The sequence below is a fragment of the Eleginops maclovinus genome, chromosome 9 (genome assembly GCF_036324505.1).
Source record: "Eleginops maclovinus isolate JMC-PN-2008 ecotype Puerto Natales chromosome 9, JC_Emac_rtc_rv5, whole genome shotgun sequence".
NCBI lineage: Eukaryota > Metazoa > Chordata > Actinopteri > Perciformes > Eleginopidae > Eleginops > Eleginops maclovinus.
The window spans coordinates 15515570-15541546 of NC_086357.1; the positions used below are offsets into that span (position 1 = coordinate 15515570).

At 38.6% G+C, this 25977-nt stretch overlaps 3 protein-coding genes across 12 annotated transcripts; 1 reads left to right on the top strand and 2 right to left on the bottom strand.

Annotated features, from left to right (window-relative positions):
• Positions 1-786: 786 nt before the first annotated feature.
• Positions 787-6345, bottom strand: klhl26 (kelch-like family member 26). The gene is made up of 3 exons (XM_063891595.1): positions 6119-6345; positions 3948-4130; positions 787-3369 (listed from the first exon to the last, which is right to left on the bottom strand). Exons 1-3 carry the CDS (start codon positions 6166-6168, stop codon positions 1788-1790), a joined length of 1815 nt encoding a protein of 604 aa, XP_063747665.1. The 5' UTR covers positions 6169-6345; the 3' UTR covers positions 787-1787.
• On the bottom strand, positions 5008-13822 carry LOC134869719 (interleukin-6 receptor subunit beta-like). Of its 6 annotated transcripts, none has more exons than XM_063891593.1 (15): positions 13662-13822; positions 12981-13047; positions 12471-12640; positions 12172-12317; positions 12051-12084; positions 11420-11542; positions 10671-10747; positions 9865-10084; positions 9529-9669; positions 9267-9392; positions 8712-8867; positions 8351-8506; positions 8167-8236; positions 7790-7865; positions 5008-7500 (listed from the first exon to the last, which is right to left on the bottom strand). In XM_063891593.1, the coding sequence occupies exons 1-15, from the start codon at positions 13735-13737 to the stop codon at positions 7171-7173; spliced, it is 1968 nt and encodes a 655-aa protein (XP_063747663.1). In that variant the 5' UTR covers positions 13738-13822; the 3' UTR covers positions 5008-7170. The 6 variants fall into 6 exon arrangements, with proteins under 6 accessions (XP_063747663.1, XP_063747662.1, XP_063747660.1 ...); XM_063891592.1 differs by having other exon boundaries at positions 12471-12643; XM_063891590.1 differs by having other exon boundaries at positions 12921-13047.
• A 1825-nt stretch (positions 13823-15647) lies between these two features.
• LOC134869481 (uncharacterized) lies at positions 15648-25977 on the top strand. 5 transcript variants are annotated; one of them, XM_063891135.1, is made up of 14 exons: positions 15648-15812; positions 16149-16275; positions 16971-17137; positions 17273-17415; positions 17503-17536; positions 17953-18075; positions 18928-19004; positions 19355-19574; positions 19658-19861; positions 19998-20153; positions 20339-20494; positions 20610-20679; positions 20856-20931; positions 24154-25977. In XM_063891135.1, exons 1-14 carry the CDS (start codon positions 15707-15709, stop codon positions 24409-24411), a joined length of 1917 nt encoding a protein of 638 aa, XP_063747205.1. In that variant the 5' UTR covers positions 15648-15706; the 3' UTR covers positions 24412-25977. The 5 variants fall into 5 exon arrangements, with proteins under 5 accessions (XP_063747205.1, XP_063747206.1, XP_063747202.1 ...); XM_063891136.1 differs by having other exon boundaries at positions 16986-17137; XM_063891132.1 differs by having other exon boundaries at positions 16971-17415.

Consider the following 25977-nt stretch of genomic DNA (forward strand, 5'->3'; position numbering starts at 1 on the left):
CTTAGGCAGAGTAATGCATTTGCATTTTAGAAGGTAAGACGTGTATGGGCCAAACTTTTTAGAGAATGTAAAAGGCTCAGTTTCAATTAATCACGTGGGCTGTGTGTTTTAAGAAATCTTTGTTTATTGACAGAGTCCAGAAGAAAAGCTGGGTGGTCCATCACTATTAAGGCCCTGGTTTACCTCAGGCATGTGGCTCTCAGCTCTCTTGTGATAAAAGGTATGGAGAGGGTAATCAAAAATCATTACAAAACCGACTCAAAAAAAGACCCACTCTAGTATCCATGTTGCGCAGGCAGAGTAAATTATGATCAAAAAATGATTATTTTTTATGTGTTTTACTCTTAAAAAGCTGTGTGTCCTTAGGGTTTTGTGAATACAAACAGCTCAAACTTTCATAATGTATTGTGCCTTATTTGAATTATGAAAATAAGGAGAGAAAAATCACCTGGAAGTTATTTTTTATAACATGATACACCTTTAATAGGATGCACATAAAACTCCACAACTGTATACATTCCCCTTTGACAATAACAGCTTCCTCTATATTGCACTTCAATGATATAATGTGCTTTTACTTGTAGACATAACACAAGACTAGTACAGACTAAGGCAACAGGGATACATATGGACATCAATGTGTAGATGATCACATTTAAAAAGGAAGAACTTTAACACATAAAGTCAATTAATAAATTCAGTGGCAGAATCAGCTGCATGAAAAAAACTGAAAAGTGCAACAATGCAGTACAAACAAAAACACAAACTGGTATCAAACACAGCAAATACATTGTTTAAATTATTTTAATATGGATTTATTTTTGAGAGTAGTTTTGATATGAAATCTCTATAAATAAATGTCACACTTGTTGGTCAAGAGACAAAAACGTGTGGCACATAAGACGCAACATTTGTTTAACATAAAGAGCAGCACACACTGACATTAAACATTGAAAACACATGAATGATTTTTGTAGCTGCCTTAAGAAGTCAAAACCGGCTTTTTGTGTGAGACAACAATAACTGTGTCAGGTTTCAGCTCAGAATACTCAGGGTAGCTAAAAAAAACAAAACATTTACACTGCAAATAACATGTGATTTCAGCGTAAAACACAAACACTACTCATATTCATTTGTGCAATCATTACTGGCCATTGTGGTTTGTTGATAAGTACATTTGAGGAGGCAAACAACAGTGAGATTCAGTTGAAAAAGAATAATCTTAATAAAACATTGAAAACTATGCAATCAAAATGTCTAACAATACAAGGGTGTTAATACCTTTGCAAACACACAACCTAACTCAAGACTTTCATTTAACATTTTACACAATTTGTGCTGTATGGAACTTCAGCCCTTCATTAGAAACAGAATTACAAATCAATTCAATATAAATACAAAAAGGAAATGTCTCATCAGCTTATGTTATGCTTTTCCCCAGGAACGCATACAAATGTTCCTTTCAATTTGTCCTTTGAAAGCCTGTATCACAATCGTAAATGTGTCTCAATATTAAGATCCTGAAGTTTTTAACATACAATACATTTCAAACCATTTTGTGTTCTTTAAGGTCTGTCTGTTCATTAGACACTTCTTGAACAAAACAAGGACACATGACAATACACCAAATGAGTAATGCTGCTTAGTAGCTTTTCAGGCCATTCACTTAAATGAGTGAACACACAAATGCACACACACCTGTTGCTCACATAATGTTCACACCTTGTGTTAGTGGTCGGCAGTAAATATCACATGGAGTAAAATCTTCACAGTCACAGGTCTGATGGTTAGCATTGTGTGGTGTTTTGTGGAATAATAATTGGTGTGCAAGCAATGCCAGCAAAGGATTCTGGGAAGTGTAAATCCCTCTCCCACTCGTCTGTCTCTGTGTTGTACACCTGCACGATGCTTGTGACATTGTTCAGGTGCCAGTTGTAGCCCCCGATGATGTAGATCTTCCTGTCCAGTAAACAGCAGCCGGCCTCGGACTGTCCCGCTCTCATGGGGCTGACGGTGGTCCACTGGTCGCTCTCTGGAATGTAATACTCCACCGCAAGCACGTCAAAGCAACGATCCACGTGATCCATGCGACCGCCCAGAGCATAAACCCGATCCCTGGTGCTGATCATGGCATGCAATACTCTTGGTTCGTTCATGGGAGCTCTAAAGTCCCACTGGTCTGAGGCTGGGTTGTAGCAGTGAAGAGTTTTCTTATCGTCCAACGACACGCCATAACCCCCCGAGACGTAGAGCTTCTCCCCGCAGGTAGTACCTGCATGACCCCAAATCCTTCGCTTTAATGGTTCCACATTAGTCCACTCGTTTTTCTTTGGGGAGTAACACTCTACAGATGACAGACTGCCAGATCGATTGCGCCCTCCGGTGGCATACAGCTGTCCATGCAACACATTGAGCTGAAACTGGATACGAGCCTCTTGCAAAGGTTGGATGCGCAGCCACTGGTTGAGGTGCGGGTCGTAGCGGAAACAGCTGTCTACCGCTCCCTCACCGCTACGGTACTGTAAGTGCTGTCCACCAACAACGTACACAAAGTTATCAAGTACGGAAACACACGCGTGGCTACACCCCGTGTCCATCTCTGTCAGCTCTTTGAATTGACGAGAAGCCATGTCAGGGAGATGGTACACCTTGTTGCTCACTGTACGGTCGTTATCAGTGTACGGCGTCCCTCCAAAGGTGATGACTGACAAGACTTCAGAACGTATGCGTGTCCGCGAAGACTGCATCTCACTCTGTCGGAAGGGAAGAATCTGGTAGTTGAACGCTTCGAGAAGATACTGCCGGCATAGCACGTCCTCTACCATGATGTCCACGGTCTGAACGTTGTCCACCAGCTCTGATGAGCGCATGAGGGGGAAGCGCACATGGCAGAGAACGCTGCTGGCTCGAGCCCGGCGAGACTCGTCATACTGGAGCCACCTGATGGCGGCGTGGAAGAGGTCGATTTCGCTACAGTTCTTCAGTTTGTTGCTCTGCAGGAAGAAGACTAGGCGCTCCATGGGAATGTGCAGGAAGTCTTCCTCCTCTGCGATCTGAAGGAAGTGGCGGAAGGTGAAGGCATCCACCGACTCTTTGAGGGAAGACAGGCTGAAGGTGGTGGCCATCTGGCCGATGTGTAGGCAGGTCTCAACGCTCATCGCTGATTTGAGGAACTCCTCGCAGAGCTCCACGACTGGGACCATCTGGAGGAAAACAGCTGCACCGAGGACATCCTGTATACAGTCCAAGTCTAAAGTGACTTCTGAACTGTAGGCAAAGTCAATTATATGTTTCAGCCCGCGGGCGGACAGGCCCTTCAGCTCAATGGTATCTTGTTTTGCCTCCCTCATGCCTCCAGTAAACATTGCTCTGTAACAAAAGTCAACAGCTGGATCATATTTTTACAAATCCATGTCTTCTAAATGCAAGACATGAATTTTGTATGATGTTCCATGATTTAGTTAGAGCACTTGTGTGACATGAAAATGTCATCCTCAAATAATGGGGATACTGTATGACTACGCAGGTGAAGGCAAAAAAGTAGAGCTAGAAGAGTCCAGTTAATTCAGAAAGACATACTGTAACTTTACTGTAAAGCAGCCTTTAAAACCAGAAAAAAAACACTTACGCTTGACCATACCCTAAAATTGGATCTCATCTCATATCACAACAGACTATACTATGACATTGATATGTAATCAAGCCCTAGTTCAGATTAAAGACAAAATGAAAGAAAACAACTGAGCGCATCCTTTAGTGCTCGTTGTGAATTTCAAATTGTTACACTCTTTACCTTCTAGCCCCAACTGAATTGCTCTTAATGTCCTATTTTATCTGCAGACTGAAGCTCACTCAGAGCACTCAGATTAAACTGCGCTGGATAAGAACATCAGTTAAGTGCTTCCAAATAAAAAATGTAAATGGACAGTCTTGTGATTCATACTAACCTGAAGTAATCACTACAGGAGGCCAGCACAGCTTTGTGGACCTGGAAGCGTTCCTCATTGATGGCCAGCACAACGTCAAGTAGGTGGCCCCGAGAGCGCAAGACGGACAAGCCCTGGAGCAGGCTGGCACTGTGGCTCGGTGCAGAGAATGTACAGCGCAGGGTGCTTTTCTTGTTAGCCATACTGGAAAGAAAAACATGGCATTGTCACAATGAGTAAATCAAGGGATATACAGTATAATCACATATAATTAAACTCCACTATATTTTCAAGGGGTTTCAATTCTTACGTGAATTTGTGGACACTTTGTTCATTTTTTTATATTAGGATAGAGCTAGATGCACATTTCTCTGGTTGAGCAGGCTGTATAACTCGAGAATATATCAATATGATCTGTATGAGGACATCTAATGTATAGGTGCACAATACAGTGATGGGAATTTAATCTAATCTGCCAAAGTCAGCCAAGAGGAAATGCAATCTGTGGTGTACACTATCTTTGCATTATTCAGAGCAAATCTGCACAAAGGAGAGAAACAGCATTACTATCAATAGAAATGTCATCGCTCTGTCTGGAATATGCGCTGTTGCTGCTGCTGCACAGAGAAATTAATCCGTCAGTAAGAAGCATGATCACGGTGGGAGGAAACATCCCTGCCACAGGAAAGTATTAACAAACGCTCAGTGTGCTGAGAAGACACGAAGAGGTAGAAATCCAATTCCATCGTATACATCACTGGGGACAAATGTCAAAAGACATAAAAGATAAAAAAGATGTTTGAAGACTAAAAGGTTCAAACTTTACCTGAGATTAAAGTTTCCTGGCATCACTTCAAAAATAAAATATTTGAACAAACACAAGTAGAAAAACTACATCAGGTAATTGTACTGTTAACTAATATTAGTTGGCACTTTCCTAATGTACATGCTTTGGAAATGAGAACCAAAATTGCATCCAATCAAATAAAAAGCAGATAACAAATGACAGAAATGCTCATCACATTGTTTGAATCCATCATTTTCATATTCAGATCACAAGACAATTCAGATCAGACACAAATCAGGTCATTAAATATTTAATGAAAATAAAGCTGTGGAACATTTAGTCTTGTGTTTATATGGCTGAAACAATACAATATCAAACACACACAGTTGTTAAACATTTTTACAGATGAAGACAGAATAATTGCTTACATATACTTTTTTAAAATAATATCAAAACAATGTATCTGCAAATAAGTATTGTCTTAACATAAGGAATATGCCCAAATATAAGATGGCATGGTTTTACATTAGGGCTTAAACAATAGATTGTCTATAGGAAAGCCGTAAGTGTAAAGTGTTCCACTTTTTTCATTTACAGGAGTCCTTTTTTTGCACAGCAGACATTTTGAAAACACAGGTGTGAAAGACACTCACATTATCCACACCTGTGTGTTTTCCCACAGGGACAAGTCAACAGTGGGAAAACAGCCACATAAGTGATCCAAAAATGTTGTTCACTTTCACAATCTATGTTAAACTATAAGCCTATATTGAAATCAATAGACATGGCTGAAATCAGACATTGTACTTTATGAAATTATAAAATGAGTAAACAGACTTTAACTTAACCACTTGTATGTACACAGTTTGCAACTTTATTTAGCCTAACTTTTGTTTTTCGTAGGTTTACTGACATTTAAGGTAATCTTGTCATAACCATGACACAACTGAACCTTGATCTTTTTCTTCATGATTTTCTTAGGCAATATTGTCCCTGTAACAGTCATGCAAATAAAGTACATTATATTGAATTACATGAATTAGGCTGGCATTAACATTTCCAAGTAGGCCTATTGAAAGTAGTAAAAGAGGAATGCTTTAACAAACGTGCTGAAGTTCATCTGCTACAAACAGCTGGCTCAGTTCGTTGTGTTTACTCCACTGAATGGGAATTGTCACACCTTCACTATATTTCCACTGCTGGCCATCCCCATAGCAGTGAGTGTGGGCGCATGGAGGCCAGCACAGCTCCTCGGTGTTTCCCCGAGTCAAGCCGTGACGCCTGCACGCTTCAGCGGTTCTAGATAGGGCTGCAGCCCCGTAGCCGTGGAGGCTTCGCACAAAGTAACACGGAGGGACCAAAACAGCACCGCGGACACAGCGCATCTTCACCCTGCTTCACTCACCTGTTCTGTGGGTGTTTCGAAGCACAGTCCCCGCCATCCGACTCCGCCATCTTCTAGCACTAAGCAACACGCATGGAGCATTTTCAGTAATGTTACCAGAAGGTCAAAGGCACGAATGGCCTGTTCGTGCCGTTTAAAAAAGTATAGACACTGCCTGTTATGCAGGCACGGAGGAAGAACAGCAGTGTCTCTGGTAGGAACACCGTGATGACCTCTCTTACCGGCGGTCTGCTGCACCTACTTCCTCTGTACCGACAGCCTCTGGCCGCTGGGAGGCTCCACTGTCACATATCTACAGGTGTACTGGTTCCCATGTTGCTTTACCACCCTCCACCCACTGGGGTAAAGAGGTATTCAGATCATTTACTTAAAGCAATAATAATAACAGTGTTCAAATACTGTTACAAGTCCTTCAATCCAACATTTTTACATACGCAAAAGTATACAAAGTATTTGATTGTCGGATAGAATTTTAGAAAGATATCAGTAAACTTCTAACTTAAACTATAATAAATGTATCATTATTTGTTCATTACATATTTATTATTAATCTCAATCATTAAAGAATTATAAATTGCACAATTTAGGTTTTTAGAATAAGGTGGTCTGATTTTTTAGAGGCAGTCAAATAGAAAAACTCTCCAACAGTACAACTACTTCACTATTTTACTTACGTTCAGTCCTTTAGTAGTTGAATGACTGAATGAGGTTTTATGTCAATCCATATAATGCTTGTTTAGCATAATTTGTTCTATTTGGAATATGCAAAAATAGCCAAAACACTAAAAGTTTGAACCAAGATTTGCTCTCTAACGTTTGACAAGATGTATTGGCAATGTGCATTGACAACTCCTGTGACTGTTAAACGCTCCCATTTTCATATACTGGCGTGCTGAAGTAAACATTTTATGAAAAAAATGTAGACATATTTCTTGCATAATGATTCCTCGAGAAATGTATTGTTCCAGTCTTCAGTGCAAGTCAACTAAATGTCAACCCTTGATAAAGTCTGTGTTGTGCTGTAAGGCAGTAAAAACAGTTAAAGATACATTTCAAAGCGAGTCCCTCTTCACATCGAAGACCAGACCTTTCCTGTATATAAGCATGGCGATCTCATTGTCCAGCTGTTCCACATCTGTAATTTTTCCTTCTCTGAAGCCCTTCAGTGCCTCCTCTGTAGAGAAGGGACTAAAACACTCATCACTGGATCCTCCTGACGTCCTTGAATCCCACCTCTCGTTGTCCTTGTACTCGTCAGTGCCGTCCTCCCACTCTCCTGCGGGGACAGTGCTCTCCTCTGCATCCTCAGGTACAGACTTTCTCTCTTGATGTAGCTGGAGCAGCGTCAGCTCATGCACCTCCTCCTTTCTCTCCAGAAAATCCTGTTCACAGCAGAGGACAAAGAAATTAAGGATTTTAAACATCGGCTATAAGTTGCATAGTTTTACAATTAGTTGTTAGTTGTTATTCACTTCACAAAACGTTCACACATTAAAATGTATACCATATTTACCGTGAGATATTTGCACAATCAAGTTAATAAATAAGACAGCATTTTACAACAGAATAGTAAGAAATGGCTCATCTTTCAGAGAAACCTGAACTAACTAACTGGTGATTGAACTGGTTTTAGAAGAAACAACTGCAAACCAGTAAAGAACTGTCTCTTACCTGACTCTCTGGTTGATAAGGGATGAAATCTCGAATAACAGGTGTCGGCACAGCAGGGAAGATTTTGTCTTTGATTCTAAGTGTTGGAACAGGGTTAAAAAATAAAAAATGATTTATTTGGAAAAACTGAGGGTGGATATTAAATAAAACCAGCACAGATTGTCTTCACCAACTTGAACCATCAGACTAATTTGCTAAATGCTATAAACAATTACAAACTTCCTATCCTCAGAGATAGCCAGAACATGTAGAATTAATAACAGGATTTTATGCTTTAGTCTGAGTTTGAATCAGCTTTAATTCCGTCTTTGTACTTTGTTAGATTTATTAATATTTTGGTCTCAAACTTTAGAATATTTACAGGAGGGTTCACCTACCTCTTCAAGATACAGGTGCACAATGTTGAGAGCATAAAAAACAGAAACAGCAGGCACAGACTCCACCACACTAATTTTGGAAAATAAAGGAAAATTCTGTTTGCACCCACATGTGTAAAAATGGCTACGGTGGCTTGTATGTAACTTTCCCAAAAAAATCAGAACCACAAAGCAATTTTAATACCGTTCACAGGCTTCTCTGGCAGCGTGTTGACAGTGACTGTGGCTTCAGGTCCTTCTCCCACTCCGGTCACTCCAACCAGGCTTACATTGTATTTCGCTCCTGGTGTCAAGTTTCCCAGACGATATTTCATCACTGAGGCTGATATGTTATGGCACTCTGATGAAATGATATGAGGGAACATTTTCAGAAAGTGACACATGGACGACTCTTAAACACACTTGGCTGTGAAAGTTAGTTTGCTGTTCAGTCAAAAGTATCAAAGGTTGGTCACATGTATATATATATAAAAATACATAATCAAATAGAGCTATTAGTTAGCCTACTTGTAAAATCTACAGATGACTAAAAAGTAGATTCAAACCTTTGTGCCCATCGTCTGAACTGACTTTCACGCTGCACAGGCTGTAGTGTGTGAGGAAACCTCTCTGGTCTGCAGAGGGAATGGCTTTCCAAGACAGGTTAGTAGAAGTGTATGTTTCACCGAAAGCCATGAATTCCTGAGGTTCTCTGAGGGGAACTGAAGAGGAAAAGAAAATGTTTGGTCAAAATTCCTTATTTAATAAACTTAGCTGTACTTAATGAAACATGATCACCAACTGGATCAGTGTCAGCATTAACCTCATAAATACCCTGCAGACTAGCAACATTAGACAATAATTTATTGGGTGTTGCACACATGAGATGAGGAGTAACGATTTTTATGCAAAAGAGGAGCTCATTAATGGGCAATACCTGATGTAAATACTAGTCGGATTATAGCATCTCCTAAAGTTTAAATCAGCGCTGGACTGTACATGTATGGTAGCCGATATGGTGTTGTGTTTTGTCTTTTTAATTGTGAGGAACCCCCATTGAAACACTTTATCATGTTTTATTTATGTATTATTGTATTTAAATCTAATTTAAACAAACTTACCATTCTCTTTTTCATAATAAAGGCACATTTTCACTGTACATGGTTTCCGGTCTTCACATTTGTGTTCAAAGTAAAGGTAGCGAACGTAGTCTTTAATGCCTGTAACACAGACAGATGTATGGTTTCCTGGCGTAGAAAATAGTTCTTAAAGTGAGTCATAACATCAAATAACTAAATACGATTTTTTTAGAAAAACAACTGATAAAAAATGTGGAATAAAATGGTTTAGTCTTGTTTTTTTCTTTCTATTGACTGAACTTACTCATTCTAATTTGCTTATTTTCTTTTGTCTTACTCCTTCCTGTTAAGATCATCACATTTTCTGGCCTTGAATGTTCATCTTGAAGCTCGTACAACTCATGGCATGTTTTCTTCTTTTTGCGCAAATCCACATTGTCACAAACTGCCGTGAAGAAAATAAATATTAGCTGTGGGTCGACTGAAGGATAAACATACTTGATGTGTGACACTCAGGTAGGCACACACACACACACACACACACACACACACACACACACACACACACACACACACACACACACACACACACACACACACCCACACACACACGCACACACCCACACGCACATCGGCCTACTTTTTAACTCTGCAGCTGGTACGGCCGGTAGTTGTAGGATTGCTGGTGGAGAACATCCTACTGCGTTTCTGCCGATAACAGAGATGTTGACGGCAGAGTACGAGACAAAGGTAGTGTATGAAGTCTTAGTCGTGTTGATGGGATCTTGTTTTTTCTTACAAGGACAGCCTTTGGAAGACTGTGTGTCACTCACACTGTAATTCACTGCATGTGGCATCATCTAAAGAGTATAAAGAGTCAAACCGCAAAATGAACCACTGAAAAGGTTACCGTGATAAACTGTGAGCAATACAAAGCAGCCATGGGCAACATGTGAAACAAAGAAATTGAAGAGGAAAAGTGTTACGAACACTGCTTAGAAATGATCAATGGAGTTTTATGTGCCAGTTTCAACTAATTCAAACTCCTGATGTTTCTTTGAACTTTCTAAAGAGTCACAAAATGTTTTTCTCTCTTTGGCAACATTTTTTTAGAAAATGACAAGACAACCTGACGCGTAAATTATTCTGTAATAGTAAAATGCGGACCATAGTCAAATCTAAACATTTTTATGGTGTTTCTTCTCAACTGTCGAAAATGTTTAACTGCGTAGGCCTACATTGCGAACATACATAATGTTATGAATATCCACAGCATTTTTGTTCGGATTCAATGCATCCCTTTGCATGCAACACCCTACTGCATGATATGGGAGTAGTAGCCTATGTGCTGGTGAAAAGTAATAATCCTTAATGTGTTTTTTTTTTCTAATCTTGACCCACTAGCTAGCATGAATGCATTGGTATTGTTTCCAGTCAATGGTTTACCTTCCATGTTAGCGCCACCTTTCGTGTCCCATTTGAAAGTGTTATTTTCATGTTTACTTCAGGTTTTTGTTCCAGCTCTGTAATAAAAACACAAGACAATATTGAATCTTCAACCTGCATCTGCTCATATGTTTATCTACAAAGGTACAAATAAGGAACATGTATGCATTTTGAAAATAAATCGAGGGTGGGTAGCCTACTGTATTTCGGGAGGTGTTTTTTAGATCAAATGCTCTGACAACGAACTAAAAGGTCTGATGTATTTGGCTGTCTCAGACTTTAACCAACCTTCCTGTGTGCATTCATTGTGCTTCACCATAATCTGCCACGCGCTAGCTTGATAGCTGTGAGTACTAACAATAGCCATTTTCATTGTTCATGAAGATAATTCTGGGATATTGGCTTTGGAGGGAGTCCTAAAAGGAGTGCTGTCAGTGTTACACACTTTTGTTCTTCTAGCAACTGTCCTTGGAAAATAGCTAGCAACACTTTTCTGGGTTTTTGGGTTAAATGATGAAAATAAGACTAACTCCTAATGGTTACTTAGCCATGCTTTGTAACACTACGTAATTTAATGTTTGGTAGAGAGGACTGATATTTCTAGGATAGATAATTGACCTTGAGTTATCCAGTGACATATATTAGTCAGTCTTCTCTGGTCTCAGGGACTCTTTGTGATTTGTGAAGCCACACCATACACTATATTAATCAGTAGTTTTTAGCACAACACTTGAAATCAGTGAGTTTACCTGCAGGAACAATCACAACAGGAGACCAGTCACTCCACAGTGGGTTTAGTGCCTTAATGGGCCGATGTCTGATTTGAACCTGGTAAGCTGAATCGTTTGACAGATTCACAACAAGAACATGGTCTGTTGAATTAAAACAAAAACAGAGACATTTAATTCACTTTATATTGAATCATTTTCTATTCAAAATTCATTACTTTTCATGTTAATATTATATTTGTTTCCTATCGTCAACAAACCATATGAAGAATCAAAGCTAACAATGAACTAAACCGAACACTAAAAACCCCAAACTATGTCCATACTCGGATATATATTTTCCTCTTTAACATAGCTCTCCATTGTTGCACTGTACCATCCTCCTACGTTACATTGAACCAGGCAACTGCAGTTTATTTTGTTTGAAAATCTCAATCACTGTCCTGCTGCAGTAAAAACACACTTGTGCATATTAGGACACAGCTGAATATAATCCTTTATTATTACTTTTTCTCAGACAACATTTCACTGAGCCTGTTTAACATAACATAAGACACTGTTGGTTTTGGTCTTTTCGTGGAATTTGTTGCGGAAAACAAATATGTCAATACTTAAAAACATTTGAATTACAAAGATTTAAGAGACAACTCACATATTAAAGTGTCACTGGTGGTATTTGTTGTTTTCTGTAAAAGCAATATGGTTTAAAGGTTAAATTAAATCATTAGCAAAAACTTCAGTTGTATTAAACATGGCATCACAATCTTCCTCACTTTTTCCCATGATTCTGTGATGTGTGCATCTCGGCGTAACAGGATTTCTGCTGCAGCTGGATGTTCCTCTGCGGCTGTCCAGCTTAAACTGAGGTTGTTTTTTAACCAGGACATGGAAATATGTTTTGGTGCTTCATACTTTACTCCTGAGAAAAAGATACACATATTTTGTGTGTGATGTTTGTTTTTCAGCAATTATTTATATATGCTTGTGTGAATCTTAAAATTGTCAGCTTGATTCTGGAAAGGAGCACACACTCTCTCATGTTGTTAGTTGAAATGAAAGGATCTTGCAGTACCTGTGTGTGAGAGCACAACAGAGCTCCTGGTGGACGCACACCTGGAGTTTCCTATGTGAGCTTCGACCCAAATGTCATAACTTTCCTGTAAGATTCCAAACTCCTCCTTGGTGATTCTTTTCCAGGTCTCCTTAATGCCAATCTTTTTAATTTTTTTTTTGTAGTTTAATCTACTGGATTGAAAATAGAAGAAAAACATTTTATGTGTCCTAACCATTAGACTGAAGCACCACTAGACTAAAAATCTCTAAACCAAGTCAAGTTAAATGTTTACCCCTGTAAATCACTGTTTAAGTAAATCTAAATAACCTTTTCCTGGCTGGGTTGAATGTGAAAACATGACAGTAATATAAATCTTCCCATTTAATCAAGAACGCTTGAACAAAGTGGTTGGTTGAGTAGATGTCACAACTTTAAAATATTCCAGCTAAAACACAGAACAATACTCACTCAAAATAAAGATCATATTTCACATCGCTCTCAGTGGTTTTATTCATGCTCCATTCACACCTGTAAAATGATCCTTCAGTGGTTCTTGTGAAGCACTCAGGACTGGAGGGAGCCTCACATGTTGACCCTCAGGAGAAACACATTTCAAATTATCTCATTTATTCCTTTTCAACATTTTAAGACTGGGTCTAGACATAAAACAGCGGTTGTTTTCTTATTCTATTTAACCTTTTATATGATCATTCCATCTTTAAAGTTTCCTTTTAATTCTTTATTTTCTCATGTCATTTAAGTTATACTGTGAGGCTCTTTTTATTACATTATGCAGACAAGGTTAGAGGTTTGGCAATGTGTCTATACACTGTGCCTTTTCATCCCTTTAGGCTGATCAGTCAAACTTAGCAGTCAAGTCAAAAACACTGATATTTTAACATGTACATCCTATAATACAACGTACCCACCAATATAAGAATAACAATGTAAGACAAACTATGATGATAGCACTTACGGCTGCACAGTGCAGATATAATCTGTTGGTGGAAACCGCGAGATGCTGATAAGCTAACCAATATTTTGTGGGTGACAGTTAACTTTTATGGAATTAGTTTTTTGACTTAAATATGTGTGACTTATACATTGCACTGTGTTTTTTTTGACATGATATGAAAGATTAACAGTTAATGCTATCATTAAGTCACAAAAATAAAGTAAGATCAGAAAACATAAAAAGCATGTATCTACCTTTGCTGACCGTAGTAAAGAGCATCCACACAGCAATGCATTCATGTAGTAAACCCCAGCGTTTCAAAGGTTCCATGATATTTTGTGAAACTTCTGAGGCTCATTCTCCTGCGCGTGGGAGCCCATGTATTCAACCTGCCTTCATGTAACTCACTTGTCTTTCTCAGAAATGTCTGACGAAGTTTCACGTCCCTCAGGTTATATGAGCTGCAGCAAAAACCACAAGTGTTAGGGGCGGGGGGGGGGGGGGGGGGTTTCTGTTTGACGCATTTGCAGACACACAAAACAGTTATCCTGAAACTGATGACATTTTAAGCTAAAATTGTAATTTTTTCCGCCATCTTTAAAAACAATTGTTGCACTCTACATCAAAGATAAACTGAAGGAGACTCTGGAAACCACAGCATAAGAGTTCTGACATTCCTATGTGCATGCAGACCATCAGGATGGAAGATGGTAGTTTGTCCAAGGAGATAACAGCAGAAGGGGAACATGTGCAATCTAGAGAGGATCCAAACAAGGCAATGCATAGACATATAAAATAACAAGTTCAAAATAAATATCTCATAATACCCTGTGACCCTTTTATGGTAAGGAAATGTAAGGTATTATTGCTCCAAATTACACGTTCCATATTTTACAACAATAACTTAAAGTTTACATTCTTGAAAAGGCTCAGTAATTGCATATAAACAGCGATTAACTGTATTTTTGGCATTTGATACATTTAATGTGTATGGGTCCATATTAAGCGTAGGAACAATTAACATCTGATACTCTAGTAGTGAATATTTACAGAGGCAGGGTGGTGTAGATGTGGGATCAACTTAAAATTCTCTCGACAACAATTAAGCTTTGTTAAATATCAGGCTTTAGCTAAATAGAAAGTGTTAGCAGGAAAAAAAGAGTTGATTTTGTTTCTTTCATGAAGCTCGATTACCATAAAAAGCATTATATTTGGCTTGTTGAAAAGCTGTAAGAAATTGTCTGAAATCCATATGAAATTTTAAAAAATGCAGAATGGAATGTTGATTCTCAGTATTTTTGAGGACAGAGATCGTAATAAAAATTGTTATTGTCATTTAATGCAAGGTTTAAAAATATATCGATACCTAAATGATGCTGTAACCAAATTGGGATGTCATCATTGTACAACTATTTTAAAACTATCTTTTAGCTTGTGTTGGTCCAACCGACAATCGTTCTCCCGCGTTATCCCTCTTCTTACTTCCTCATTTCGTTCCCCGTTTCCCATTTAAACAAAGTTTCAGTTTCATACAAAATGACTTGTACTTTTATCTTAAAACGTTTACTTCTGTACAACAGGAGCACTGGAGAGGGGCAAAGGATCCCCAGGGGTTTATGAGGAAAGTTAACAAAACACCCGATCATCTGCAGGACAAAATCAAGATCGAAATATAGTTTTTAGCCAATAATACACATTCACGTTCAAATCCTAATTCAATTAGCTGAAACTATCTTTTTAGCTTGTGTTCATCCTGGAGCTTTGTATGAGTGGGAAATTAGGATTTAGGCAGAGGGATAACGGAGAGAATGATTATTGGCAGGACCAACACAAGGTAGAAAGTTTCAAGGAGTAAAAAAATGTTGGCATCTCAATTTTGTCAACAGATTAACTTTCTGAAAAGCAAAAGATGGAAACCTCTTTCATTAACATCCATGAGAGTGCTTTTTAATTTAGGAAAGTGAAACCCTATACTTAATATATAACTATAAAAAAATAGTTAATGTGACCAAAGATCACTTAGTAACGGACATAGAAACACAGACAGAAGTACAGTGACATGGAGCATGCAACCATTGTAGGCAAAGTAACTTTAAAAGAAGTGAGAAAAAAATTACATCTAAGACATGTCACCAACATTATCTGTGCCAAACACAAACCTTCCCCCGCCCCTGACACTTGTGGTTTTTGCTGCAGCTCATATAACCTGGGGAACATGAAACTCTGTCTGACATTTCTGAGAAAGACAAGTGAGTTACATGAAGGCAGGTTGTACACATGGGCTCTCACGCGCTGAAGAATGAGCCTCAGAGACTTTTCACTATACCATATGGAATCTTTGAAAAGCTGGAGTTTACTACATGAATACATTATCCTGTTGATGATCTTTACAACGGTCAGCAAAGGTAAAAAAATGATCTGCTCATAATACACTTAAGTGACCTAATGACATAATTTACTGTTAATCTCTATCTGATCATCTTAAAACATCCATAAAAATCAGTACGAGTTGAATGTCTGCCACAAAATATTGGTTAGCTTAACACCATGTGGTTTTCGCTGATAATGTCGAAACTGATAATTCCCTTATTGGTTGGGTATTTATTTTATAAATGATAAAGTCAAAAGGTTTTCTCAGTTACCCTAACTCAGGGTCATGGGTTTGGGTTAGGGTTTCCAGACTCAATAAAATAAATGTTTAAATGAATAAAAGAGATCATTTGAATTGTGTCTCTCCTTAGGGTCAGCATGTGAGGCTCCTTCCAATCCTGAGTGCTTCAGGAGAACTGCTGATGAGTCCGTTTACAGGTGTGAATGGAGCATGAAGAACACCACTGAGAGAGATGTGACATTTCATTTTTACATTCAGTGAGTATTGTTCTGCGTTTGACCTGCGATATTGAGACATCTTCCCAACCAAAAATTGTCCAAGGTGAATTTTTTGTCATTATTGTCTGAATGCGTATTGCTCTGGCAAATAAAAAAAACCTCAATCCATCTTCTCAAGATTGTCTCTAAAATAAACCCCTCAAAGGCAGAAGTCCGCAAACTTACGCCATTTGTCTCACCTTTAGTCAAAAAAATGGTTTGATTTCAAGGGCTTCATGTCAGGGAGGGGGAATTAGGACCCAAGTGCAGCACAAGGAGGTGGAATACCACGTTCAACAAAAGGCGAACTTTTATTATAAACAAAAAAAAAGCTGATAACAAAAATACAAAGTTAGGGAAATCCAGGACATGAAAAAGACTTGACTTGGTACGAAAGACAACGACCGGACAAGAGACAAAAGGGGAACTAAGATTAAATACACAAGGGTAATCACAAGACAAGACACAGATGGAGAGGGGAGGAGAAACACAAGGGCAACAGGTGAACACAATGAGACAATCAGGCACAGGAGGGAAACGCAGACAGGAAGTGAAACTAAACATGACACAAGAGGGGAAAACATTTAAAAATAAAACAGGAAACAGACAAAAAACAAGGATCATGACACTTCATTAATGTATCTTCTAACGCTGTGGACATGTGGGATGTATTTCTCTCGTTTTCAATTAACTAGGTTGTTTACCCACAGAAAAGTAAAAGTCAGGATCATTAACACAACCTGGTTTAAGATCAACGAGAAACAGCTTTTAAAAAATCGTCCTGTCAACATTTCGGTTGAAGCTCACATAGGAAACTCCAGCTGCACGTCCACCAGGAGGTCTGTTGTGCTCTCACACACAGGTACTGGAAGCTTCTCTTATTTCACCCAACAACATGAGAGTTTAAAACACTGTTATTGCCGCTATTACAAAGTACAAACGTTTAAATTTAAAAAACAAATCTCACGCACAAAACGGTTTTGCTTTTCCTCAACAGTAAAGTATGAAGCACCAAAACATATTTCCATGTCCTGGTTAAAAAACAACCTCAGCCTAAGCTGGACGGCATCAGAGGAGCATCCAGCTGCAGCAGAAATCCTGTTACGCAGAGATGCACACCGCACAGAATCATGGGAAAAAGTGAGGAAGATTTTGATACCATGTTTAATACAACTGAAGTATTTGCTAATGAATAAATGTAACCTTTCAACCGTATTGCTATTACAGAAAACAACAAATACCACCAGTGACACTTTAAAATGTGAGTTGTCTGTTAAATCTTTGTAATTCAAGTGTTTTTAAGTATTGACATGTTTATTATTATAATTGTAAATTTTCTGAGGATTATATTCAGCTGTGTCCTAATATGCACAAGTGTGTTTTTACTGCAGCAGGACAGTGATTGAGATTTTCAAACAAAATAAACTGCAGTTGCCTGGTTCAATGTAACGTAGGAGGATGGTACAGTGCAACAATGGAGAGCTATGTTAAAGAGGAAAAGATATATCCGAGTATGGACATAGTTTGGGGTTTTTAGTGTTCGGTTTAGTTCATTGTTGGCTTTGATTCTTCATATGGTTTGTTGACGTAATGAGTAGTAATAGTAATGAATTTTGAATAGAAAATGATTCAATATAAAGTGAATTAAATGTCTCTGTTTTTGTTTTAATTCAACAGACCATGTTCTTGTTGTGAATCTGTCAAAGGATTCAGCTTACCAGGTTCAAATCAGACATCGGCCCACTAAGGCATTAAACCCACTGTGGAGTGACTGGTCTCCTGTTGTGATTGTTCCTGCAGGTAAACTCACTGATTTCAAGTTTTGGAAACCAGAGTAAGTGCGATTTTTACATTTATCTAACCTAAAAACCCAGCGCAGTGTTGCTAACTATATTCCAATGACAGTAACTAGAAGCACTTGCTACAAAATGTGCTATATTTAGTCAGGAATTGTCAAGTTTGCAACACAGACTCCCTCTAAAGACCAAGATCAAGCTAGCAGCAGGCAAAGGAGTTTGGTGATGCACAATGACTGCTCAGGCTATCTAGTACCTGCACAGGCAGAGTGCATGTAAGTGGAAAGATAGAGCAGCCATACAGTATATCCAGAGGTGGGAGAAGTACTCAGATCTTGTACTAAGTAAAAGTAGAAGTACCAGAGTGTAGGAATACTCTGTTACAAGTAAAAGTCCTGCATTCAAAATGTGATAAAAGTACAACACTATTAGCACTTCCAAATTGGTATATTTTAGAATAATATATGTTTTGATTACAATTATTGATGCATTAAAATGTTATCACAGCTTGTAAAGGTTCTTAATGTAAAGAGTAACTAAAGGAATTAAATACATGTAGTGGAGTGAAAGTACACCATTTACCTCTGAATTGTTGCAGGGTATAAGTACAAAGTAGCAAAACATTGAAATACTCAAGTAAAGTACAAGTACAGTACTTGACTGAAGTACTTAGTTACTTTACACTGCTGCATATATCCCACTTCACCCCAACCTAGATTTTATTATTCAAATTGCTTGCTGTTCCTCTTTTCTGCTTATTTTCGCAGCAGATTCAGTTTAAGGATTACACTAGATTAAAAATAGGTTAATATAAATAGTTAGTCAATATAATATATATATTTTTTTTTTCTTTCAGAGCTGGAACAAAAACCTGAAGTAACCATGACAACAACACTTTTAAATGGGACTCGAAATGTGACACTATCTTGGAAGGTCAGTGACAGGAAACAACACATAGACTAGAGATATTATATATTCAATGATGTGCTGCAAACACTTATAGAAATATTTTATATTCAAACACAAGACATTGTATATTAGAGTCTGTATGTGCAACAGTAAATTCCCTTGTATTCACTATGTACGCAGTTAAACCCAACACAAACACAATGTAAAATATAATCTTGCATAATAACCTTTGAAATCACAAATTCTCTAGTTTGTGTGGTGTTTGTTTACTTTGCGTTTCACATGTTGCCCATGGCTGCTTTTTATCACTCACAGTTTATCATGGTAACCTTTTCAGTGGTTCATTTTGCTGTTTGACTCTTTATGCTCTTTAGAGGATGCCAAATGCTGTGATGTACAGTCTGAGTGACACACAGTCTTCCAAAGGCTGTCCTTGTAAGAAAAACAGAGATCCCATCAACATGACTGAGACAACATACACTACCTTTGTCTCGTACTCTGCCGTCAACATCTCTGTTATCGGCAGAAACGCAGCAGGAAGTTCTCCACCAGCAATCCTACAACTACCGGCCGTACCAGCTGCAGAGTTAAAAAGTAGGCTGAAGTGTGTGAGATTGTCTATATCATGTATATCTTTCAGTCATTTTTTAAAGTTTTTTTTCTTTTCTCCACTGTAGTTTGTGAAAATACGTTACTGAAAGAAAAACTAAAGAAAAAAACTTGCCTTGAGTTGTACGAGCTTCAAGATGGAGATTTAAGGCCAAGGTCTGTTTCTGTTACAGACATAAAAGACTACGTTCGCTACCTTTACTTTGAACATAGATGCCATGGTTCGAAACCATGGACAGTTAAAATGTGCCTAGTCTATCAAAAGGAGGGTGGTAAGTTTCTTTAAATTGGATTTCAGGATTCTGATGCTGACACTGATCCAGTGCAGATCAGTGTTTCAGTTTAATAAAGCAACGCTGAGTTTATCAAATGCATTTTTTTGACCAAACATTTTCCTTTTCTCTTCAGTTCCTCTCAGAAAACCTCAGGACTTCATTGCTTTCAGTGAAACACACACTTCTGCTCACTTGTCTTGGAAGGCCATTCCCTCTGCAGACCAGAGAGGTTTCCTCACACACTACAGCCTGTGCAGTGTGAAAGTCAGTTCACAGGATGAGCGCAAAGGTTTGAATCTTCTTTTTACTAATCTGTAGATTTTTCTTGAGATTTACTTGATTAATGATGTATTCCAACTATACTTCAGCAACTATTAATACTTCTGATTGAACAAGAAAACTAACTTTCACAGCCAAGTGTGTTTAAGAGTCGTCCATGTGTCACTTTCTGAAAATGTCATCTCATTTCATCAGAGTGCCATAACATATCAGCCTCAGTGATGAAATATCGGCTGGGAAACTTGACACCAAGAGCGAAATACAACGTTAGCCTGGTTGGAGTGACCGGAGTGGGAGAAGGACCTGAAGCAACAGTCACTGTCAACACGCTGCCAGAGAAGCCTGTGAACGGTATTAAAACTGCTTGGTGGTTCTGATTTTTTAGAGGAAAGTTACATACAAGCCACCGTAGCCATTTTTACACATGTGGGTGCAAACAGAATTTTCCTTTATTTTCCAAAATTAGTGTGGTGGAGTCTGTGCCTGCTGTTTCTGTTTTTTATACTCACAACCATGTGCACCTGTATCTTGAAGAGGTAGGTGAACCCTCCTGTAAAATTCATTTTGGCAAACTGTATTATTTATTACCCGCTCTCATTTTTTCATAGTTAATGCAGTAGCAGCTTTTAAGAATTTAGTTGTTTGAGCTTTTTGTCTGCAATCTTTAAATCTGAAGTTTTTTCTTTTTCTAAACTTTTGTCCCAACTCTTAGAATCAAAGGAAAAATCTTACCTGCTGTGCCGACACCTGTTATTTCAGATTTCAATCTTGATCAACCAATGAGTCAGGTAAGAGACAGTCATTATCGGATTTACAGCTTTTATCCACATGTTGACTTTTTTCTCCTTTGACAAATTAATCTTTGGTCATTTAGCTTTTTTAGGTTTACAAGTGCCTGGTGGCAAGTTTGGTGATTTAATGTTGTGAGTAATGACTTTCACTGATATTAAATACAACTAGGGTGACCAGGTGTCAACAAGCCATATTCGGGACAAAGAGTACGTTTGTGCGGGACAATACATGTTACTGCGTTGCTAAGAGTTAGTTTAGATTGAAATAATGTCTATCCAGGCATTTCTTGTGAGTTTCGGGGAAGTATTGCTTCAAAACGTATTCACCTGTGCGCAACTGAAAAAACATTCTGGCTAAGCTCACAGAAACTCTCTGGGAGTGGCCCTCCATGGCTACAACCATACGTATATACATTTCTCTGTTGATTGATTGACATCTGACACAGCTAATGATGATAGCCCTCTCTTGTTTTCTAAATACCTTTGGACAAAAGCCAAGTTTTAAATGGACAACTGTCAATCAAATGCAGGACATCGGCTAAATGTGTGGAACAAATGCTAAAAATGCTGTGCAGTCCCACAAAAAGCGGGACACATGGTCACCCTAAATACAACCGAGTGACCAACAGCATCTATGGCTGTACTAATTTCCCAGATTTCAGCTAATCGTTAAGATGCCTGAGAAACAGTACCCAACAACATATTTATGGAGGAATAAATCTCAAAAATGCCATTATAATGCATATAGATTTTTGACAACATTTCAAATCTGCCCTGATGCAAGGACCTTGCATCTTGAAATGTGAAGAGTAAAGCCTTAAAACCAGAGTTCCTAGTTGAAAATGTCTGCCGAAATTAGGTTTTGTACAAGTCAAGGAAGGATAAGATGACCCTTTGTGTGCAGATCCACACCTCTACCAAGCAGCTCTTAAGTCTTCATCAGGAGCCTGTCCCCAAACCAACAGGTATTCTAAATGAACTCCAATCAACTCAAGTTAATTGAGACATTCAGGTTAAATACATTGGAGTACATCTAAGTTAGCTAAAAGGTAAAGCAGAACACATTGCAGACATACACAACATAAAACATCAAGCAGAATAAAAAGGTAAAGACAGCAGAAGGCAGAGCAGACTGAGTCAACAAAAGGACAACAAAGGTAGCAAATTAGTTTATGTGTTAATGCCTGTGTGTCCGTGTGTTGTGTTAGTATTTAGAAAATGTAAAGTCAGGCAAAGGGAGGCAGCAGGTTTGGCTGGATGCGTTGCACGTCTTGATAAAACAAAGGAAAGTCCCTCATGACTGCTGAATGACGATATAAGAAAACCACCAACTGTTGACCGGAAAGCAGAACTATGATAATTTCTTCTGACACGGTAAAGAAAGGTTACAGTAACTAATTGTGTCAACTGCTTTTGTGATCGGAAATACTCACTCCCATTGTGCTGTGTGAACCACAGAGCTTTTTTAGCCTTGTTTGTTTTCTTATACTTTCATATCATTTTTTGTCAATCAAAGGGCGGCAGGGGCTTAGTGGGCCGCAGTGGCTTAGTTTGTAAGGGCTTGGACTTAGGTCCAAAGGGTCGCCGGTTCACTTCCTGATTGGACCAAAAAATGGAGTGAGCTGGTAGCTGGAGAGGTGCCAGTTCTCCTCCTGAGCCACTGCCACACACACACAAGGTGCCCTTTCACCGAACCCTGAAACTGCTCCCTGGTGCCGGGTACCTGGCCACCTCTCCTGCATGTGTGTGGTTGTTTTTGTGCATGTACATTGCCCGGCCAAAAAAAAGGTCACCACCTGTATTTAACTAAGCAAATAGGTCTCCCATTGGATAATTACTGCATGGGTGATTATGTTTCAGCTGGCAACAAGTTATTTAACCCTAACTGATGCAGTGAGTAGCTTGTCGTTTTTTAAACAGTCTTGCCGAAAGACGTATCCTGTGGTCGTGGAAAAGATGGCAATCTGTTTCAGAAGGGTCAAATTATTGGCATGCATCAAGCAGAGAAAACATCTAAGGACATTGCTGAAACTACTAAAATCGGGTTAAGAACTTTCCAACGCATTATTAAAAACTGGAAGGACAGTGGGGAAACATCATCAATGAGGAAGGAATGCGGTCAGAAAAAAATCTTCAGTGATCGTGATCGGCGATCACTTAAACGTTTGGTGAAATCAAATCGTAGAAATACAACAGCAGAATTCACGGCTATGTTTAATAGTGAAAGTAAGAGCATGCCACACGCACAATGCGAATGGAACTCAAGGGATTGGGACTAAACAGCTGTGTAGCCGTAAGAAAACCACTTGTCAGGGAGGCTAATAGGAAAAAAACGGCTTCAATTTGCTAGGGAGCATAAAGATTGGACTCTGGAGCAATGGAAGAAGGTCCAGGGGTCTGATGAGTCCACATTTACCCTGTTCCAGAGTGATGGGCGCATCAGGGTAAATAGAGAGGTGGCTGAAGTGATGCACCACTCATGCCTAGTGCCTACCGTACAAGCCTGTGGGGCAGTGAGCTCTGGGGTTGCTGCAGTTGGTCTGGTCTAGTTTCAGCAACGTTATGTGCCCAAAGAATGAGGTCAGCTGACTACCTGAATATACTGAATGACCAGGTTATTCCATCAATGGATTTTTTCTTCCCTGATAGCACGGGCATGTTCCAAGATGACAATGCCAGGATCCATCGGGTTCAAATTGTGAAAGAGTAGTTCAGGGAGCATAATACATTATTTTCACACATGGATTGGCCACCACAGAGTCCAGACCTGAACCCGATTGACAATTTTTGGGATGTGCTGAAGAAAACCTTGCGCAGTGGTCCTAATGTCCCTTCATCAATACGAGATCTTGCCGAAAATGAATGCAACTCTGGGCAGAAATAAATGTTGTGACATTGCAGAAGCTTGTGGAAACGATGCCACAGTGAATGCGTGCCGTAATCAAAGCTAAAGGCGGTCCAACGAAATGTTAGTGTGACTTTTTTTTGGGCCGGGCAGTGTATATCCTCCGTGTTTGTGCTTGTATATCCTCCCCTGTGTGTGTGTAGTGTGTGTCAACACAACAGAGTGGGGAAGAAATTTCCCTGTTAGGAATAAATAAAGTATATATTTTTCTTCTTCTTCTTTAAACCGGGCAGCAAACTAAACATTTACTTTTACTCTCTGTTAATAAGACAATTATAGGTTTCACATTTTAAATTCCTCTGTCCTCTGCTCAGGATTTTCTGGAGAGAAAGGAGAATGTGCATAAGCTGACGCTGCTCCAGCTACATCCAGAGGGAAAGGACAAGGAGAGGGGGGATTCAAGGATGTCAGGAGGATCCAGTGATGAGTGTTTTAGTCCTGGCTCTAACGAGGAGGCACTAAGGGGCTCCAGAGGAAGAAAAAAGACAGATATGGAACAGCTGGACAATGAGATAGAAATGCTGATATACAGGAATGGTCTGGTCTTCGATGTGAAGAGGGACTCGCTTTGAAATTAATTTAAGTGATTTTGGTGCGTCCCAGCACAAAATTCACTCATACCGAAGACTGCCTAAATGATATACTCTGCAGAATCATGTACTTAATGTTCATGTTTTTATTTTTTATTTTGCCGGTGGATTCTTTACCTCAGCGGGGTTTATCACTCACAGCCTTTGTCAATACGGGATTTATAATCATTGTTCAGACTTCAGATGTTTACAGTTTTCAGATGAACAAAATCGCAACAATCTTTGGATGAATTGCCATGAAACTAAAAAAAATACATTGTCAGAAGATGAATCCTACTAATTTTGGTGATCTTATAACGTTTCCTCTTGGGTCTCCATGAGCTCAAAATTCTAAAAAAAATGTTGTACATGACAAATCACCTTCAAACTAATGACATTTGCACTTTTCTATTCATGACATTCAAATTAAACTTGATAAAACTCAATTATATACAGTGAAATATAATTTAACAAAAAAATAAAATACAGAATTAAATATCAGCCTCTATTTACGAGTATGGGTCCATTGTAAGGCAGTGTAAAACGAAACCTGAGGATTTAAAAATAAAGAACCAGGGTGTTCGTGATGGCTGAGCAGCACAACTGTGAGAATTGCCTTAAGGTGAACATGTGACAGGAAGTGGTCACAAAAAACCCAGTGACCTTAAAAAAGGTAAGTCATGCAAGGTTACACGCTATTACTCACTGCCAAAGAGACTTCTGTGGGTTTTGATGTACCTTATTCAAACTAGAACATACCATATTTTTTTTTAAATAAGTGATGACAGGCCGAAAACATTTCCAACCACACTGCACTCTAGTTTCTCTGCAAAATAAGTATTTTACCTGCTTCCTGTGTTGTTAGGTGGTGGTCTGCTTGAGGAATTTGACAATTGTTGTTTTTGATAAACACGATGTGTGTGTGAAGAAAATACCATGAACACATACCACAGTGTATATATGACCTATAGTAAAGACATGTTTGAGACATATGGACTTTGAGTTTCCCGAGTTTAATTTAACATTTTGATACAACAGTTAAATTACATCCAGAGAACCGTGATGTGGCATAACATTGTAATTATAATACATGCATGTGAAAATGTGTCTTAAAGATGACGTTTTTAAACATTTTGGAAAGTATATTGCTTTGCTTTTATCTGAGACTTAGATGAAAATATATCACACAACAAGAGTGTCAATGTTAACTTTAAGCTCCTAATGCACTTATATCCAACGGAGCATCTTGCTCCATCTTCTTGTGTGGTTTGCTCAAGAATACGCTGTATTACATTACTGCAAAGGTTTACTTCCTGTATGTTGTAGCACAGGTTGTCCAACAGATGGCCTCCGCTGATTTGATTTTGCTGAACATGATTCATCCTATAAAAATTATATTGACTGTTCTTCAGGTTAGATCTTTTTTAAAACATCATAAATGAGTCATAAATGCACTGTTTTTATACTCTGTTATGACACTGCTGATAAAACTTTTAACTCTGTAATTTAAAACATGTTGTTCATACATTTATATTTATTTGTCGTCCTTTTAAAACACATGTACCTATA

Coding starts and splice junctions, on each gene's coding strand:
- LOC134869719 (XM_063891589.1), bottom strand. CDS start 13,737: ATGGAACCTTTGAAACGCTGGGGTTTACTACATGAATGCATTGCTGTG. Junction 12,085..12,171: donor TCACAGAATCATGGGAAAAA/GTGAGGAAGATT, acceptor TTGCTTTTACAG/AAAACAACAAATACCACCAG. Junction 8,237..8,350: donor GCCAGAGAAGCCTGTGAACG/GTATTAAAATTG, acceptor TTCCAAAATTAG/TGTGGTGGAGTCTGTGCCTG.
- LOC134869481 (XM_063891132.1), top strand. CDS start 15,707: ATGAGCCTCAGAGACTTTTCACTATACCATATGGAATCTTTGAAAAGC. Junction 20,495..20,609: donor GCCAGAGAAGCCTGTGAACG/GTATTAAAACTG, acceptor TTCCAAAATTAG/TGTGGTGGAGTCTGTGCCTG. Junction 20,680..20,855: donor TGCACCTGTATCTTGAAGAG/GTAGGTGAACCC, acceptor CCCAACTCTTAG/AATCAAAGGAAAAATCTTAC.
- klhl26 (XM_063891595.1), bottom strand. CDS start 6,168: ATGGCGGAGTCGGATGGCGGGGACTGTGCTTCGAAACACCCACAGAAC. Junction 4,131..6,118: donor TCGAAACACCCACAGAACAG/GTGAGTGAAGCA, acceptor TTTTCTTTCCAG/TATGGCTAACAAGAAAAGCA. Junction 3,370..3,947: donor TCCTGTAGTGATTACTTCAG/GTTAGTATGAAT, acceptor CTTTTGTTACAG/AGCAATGTTTACTGGAGGCA.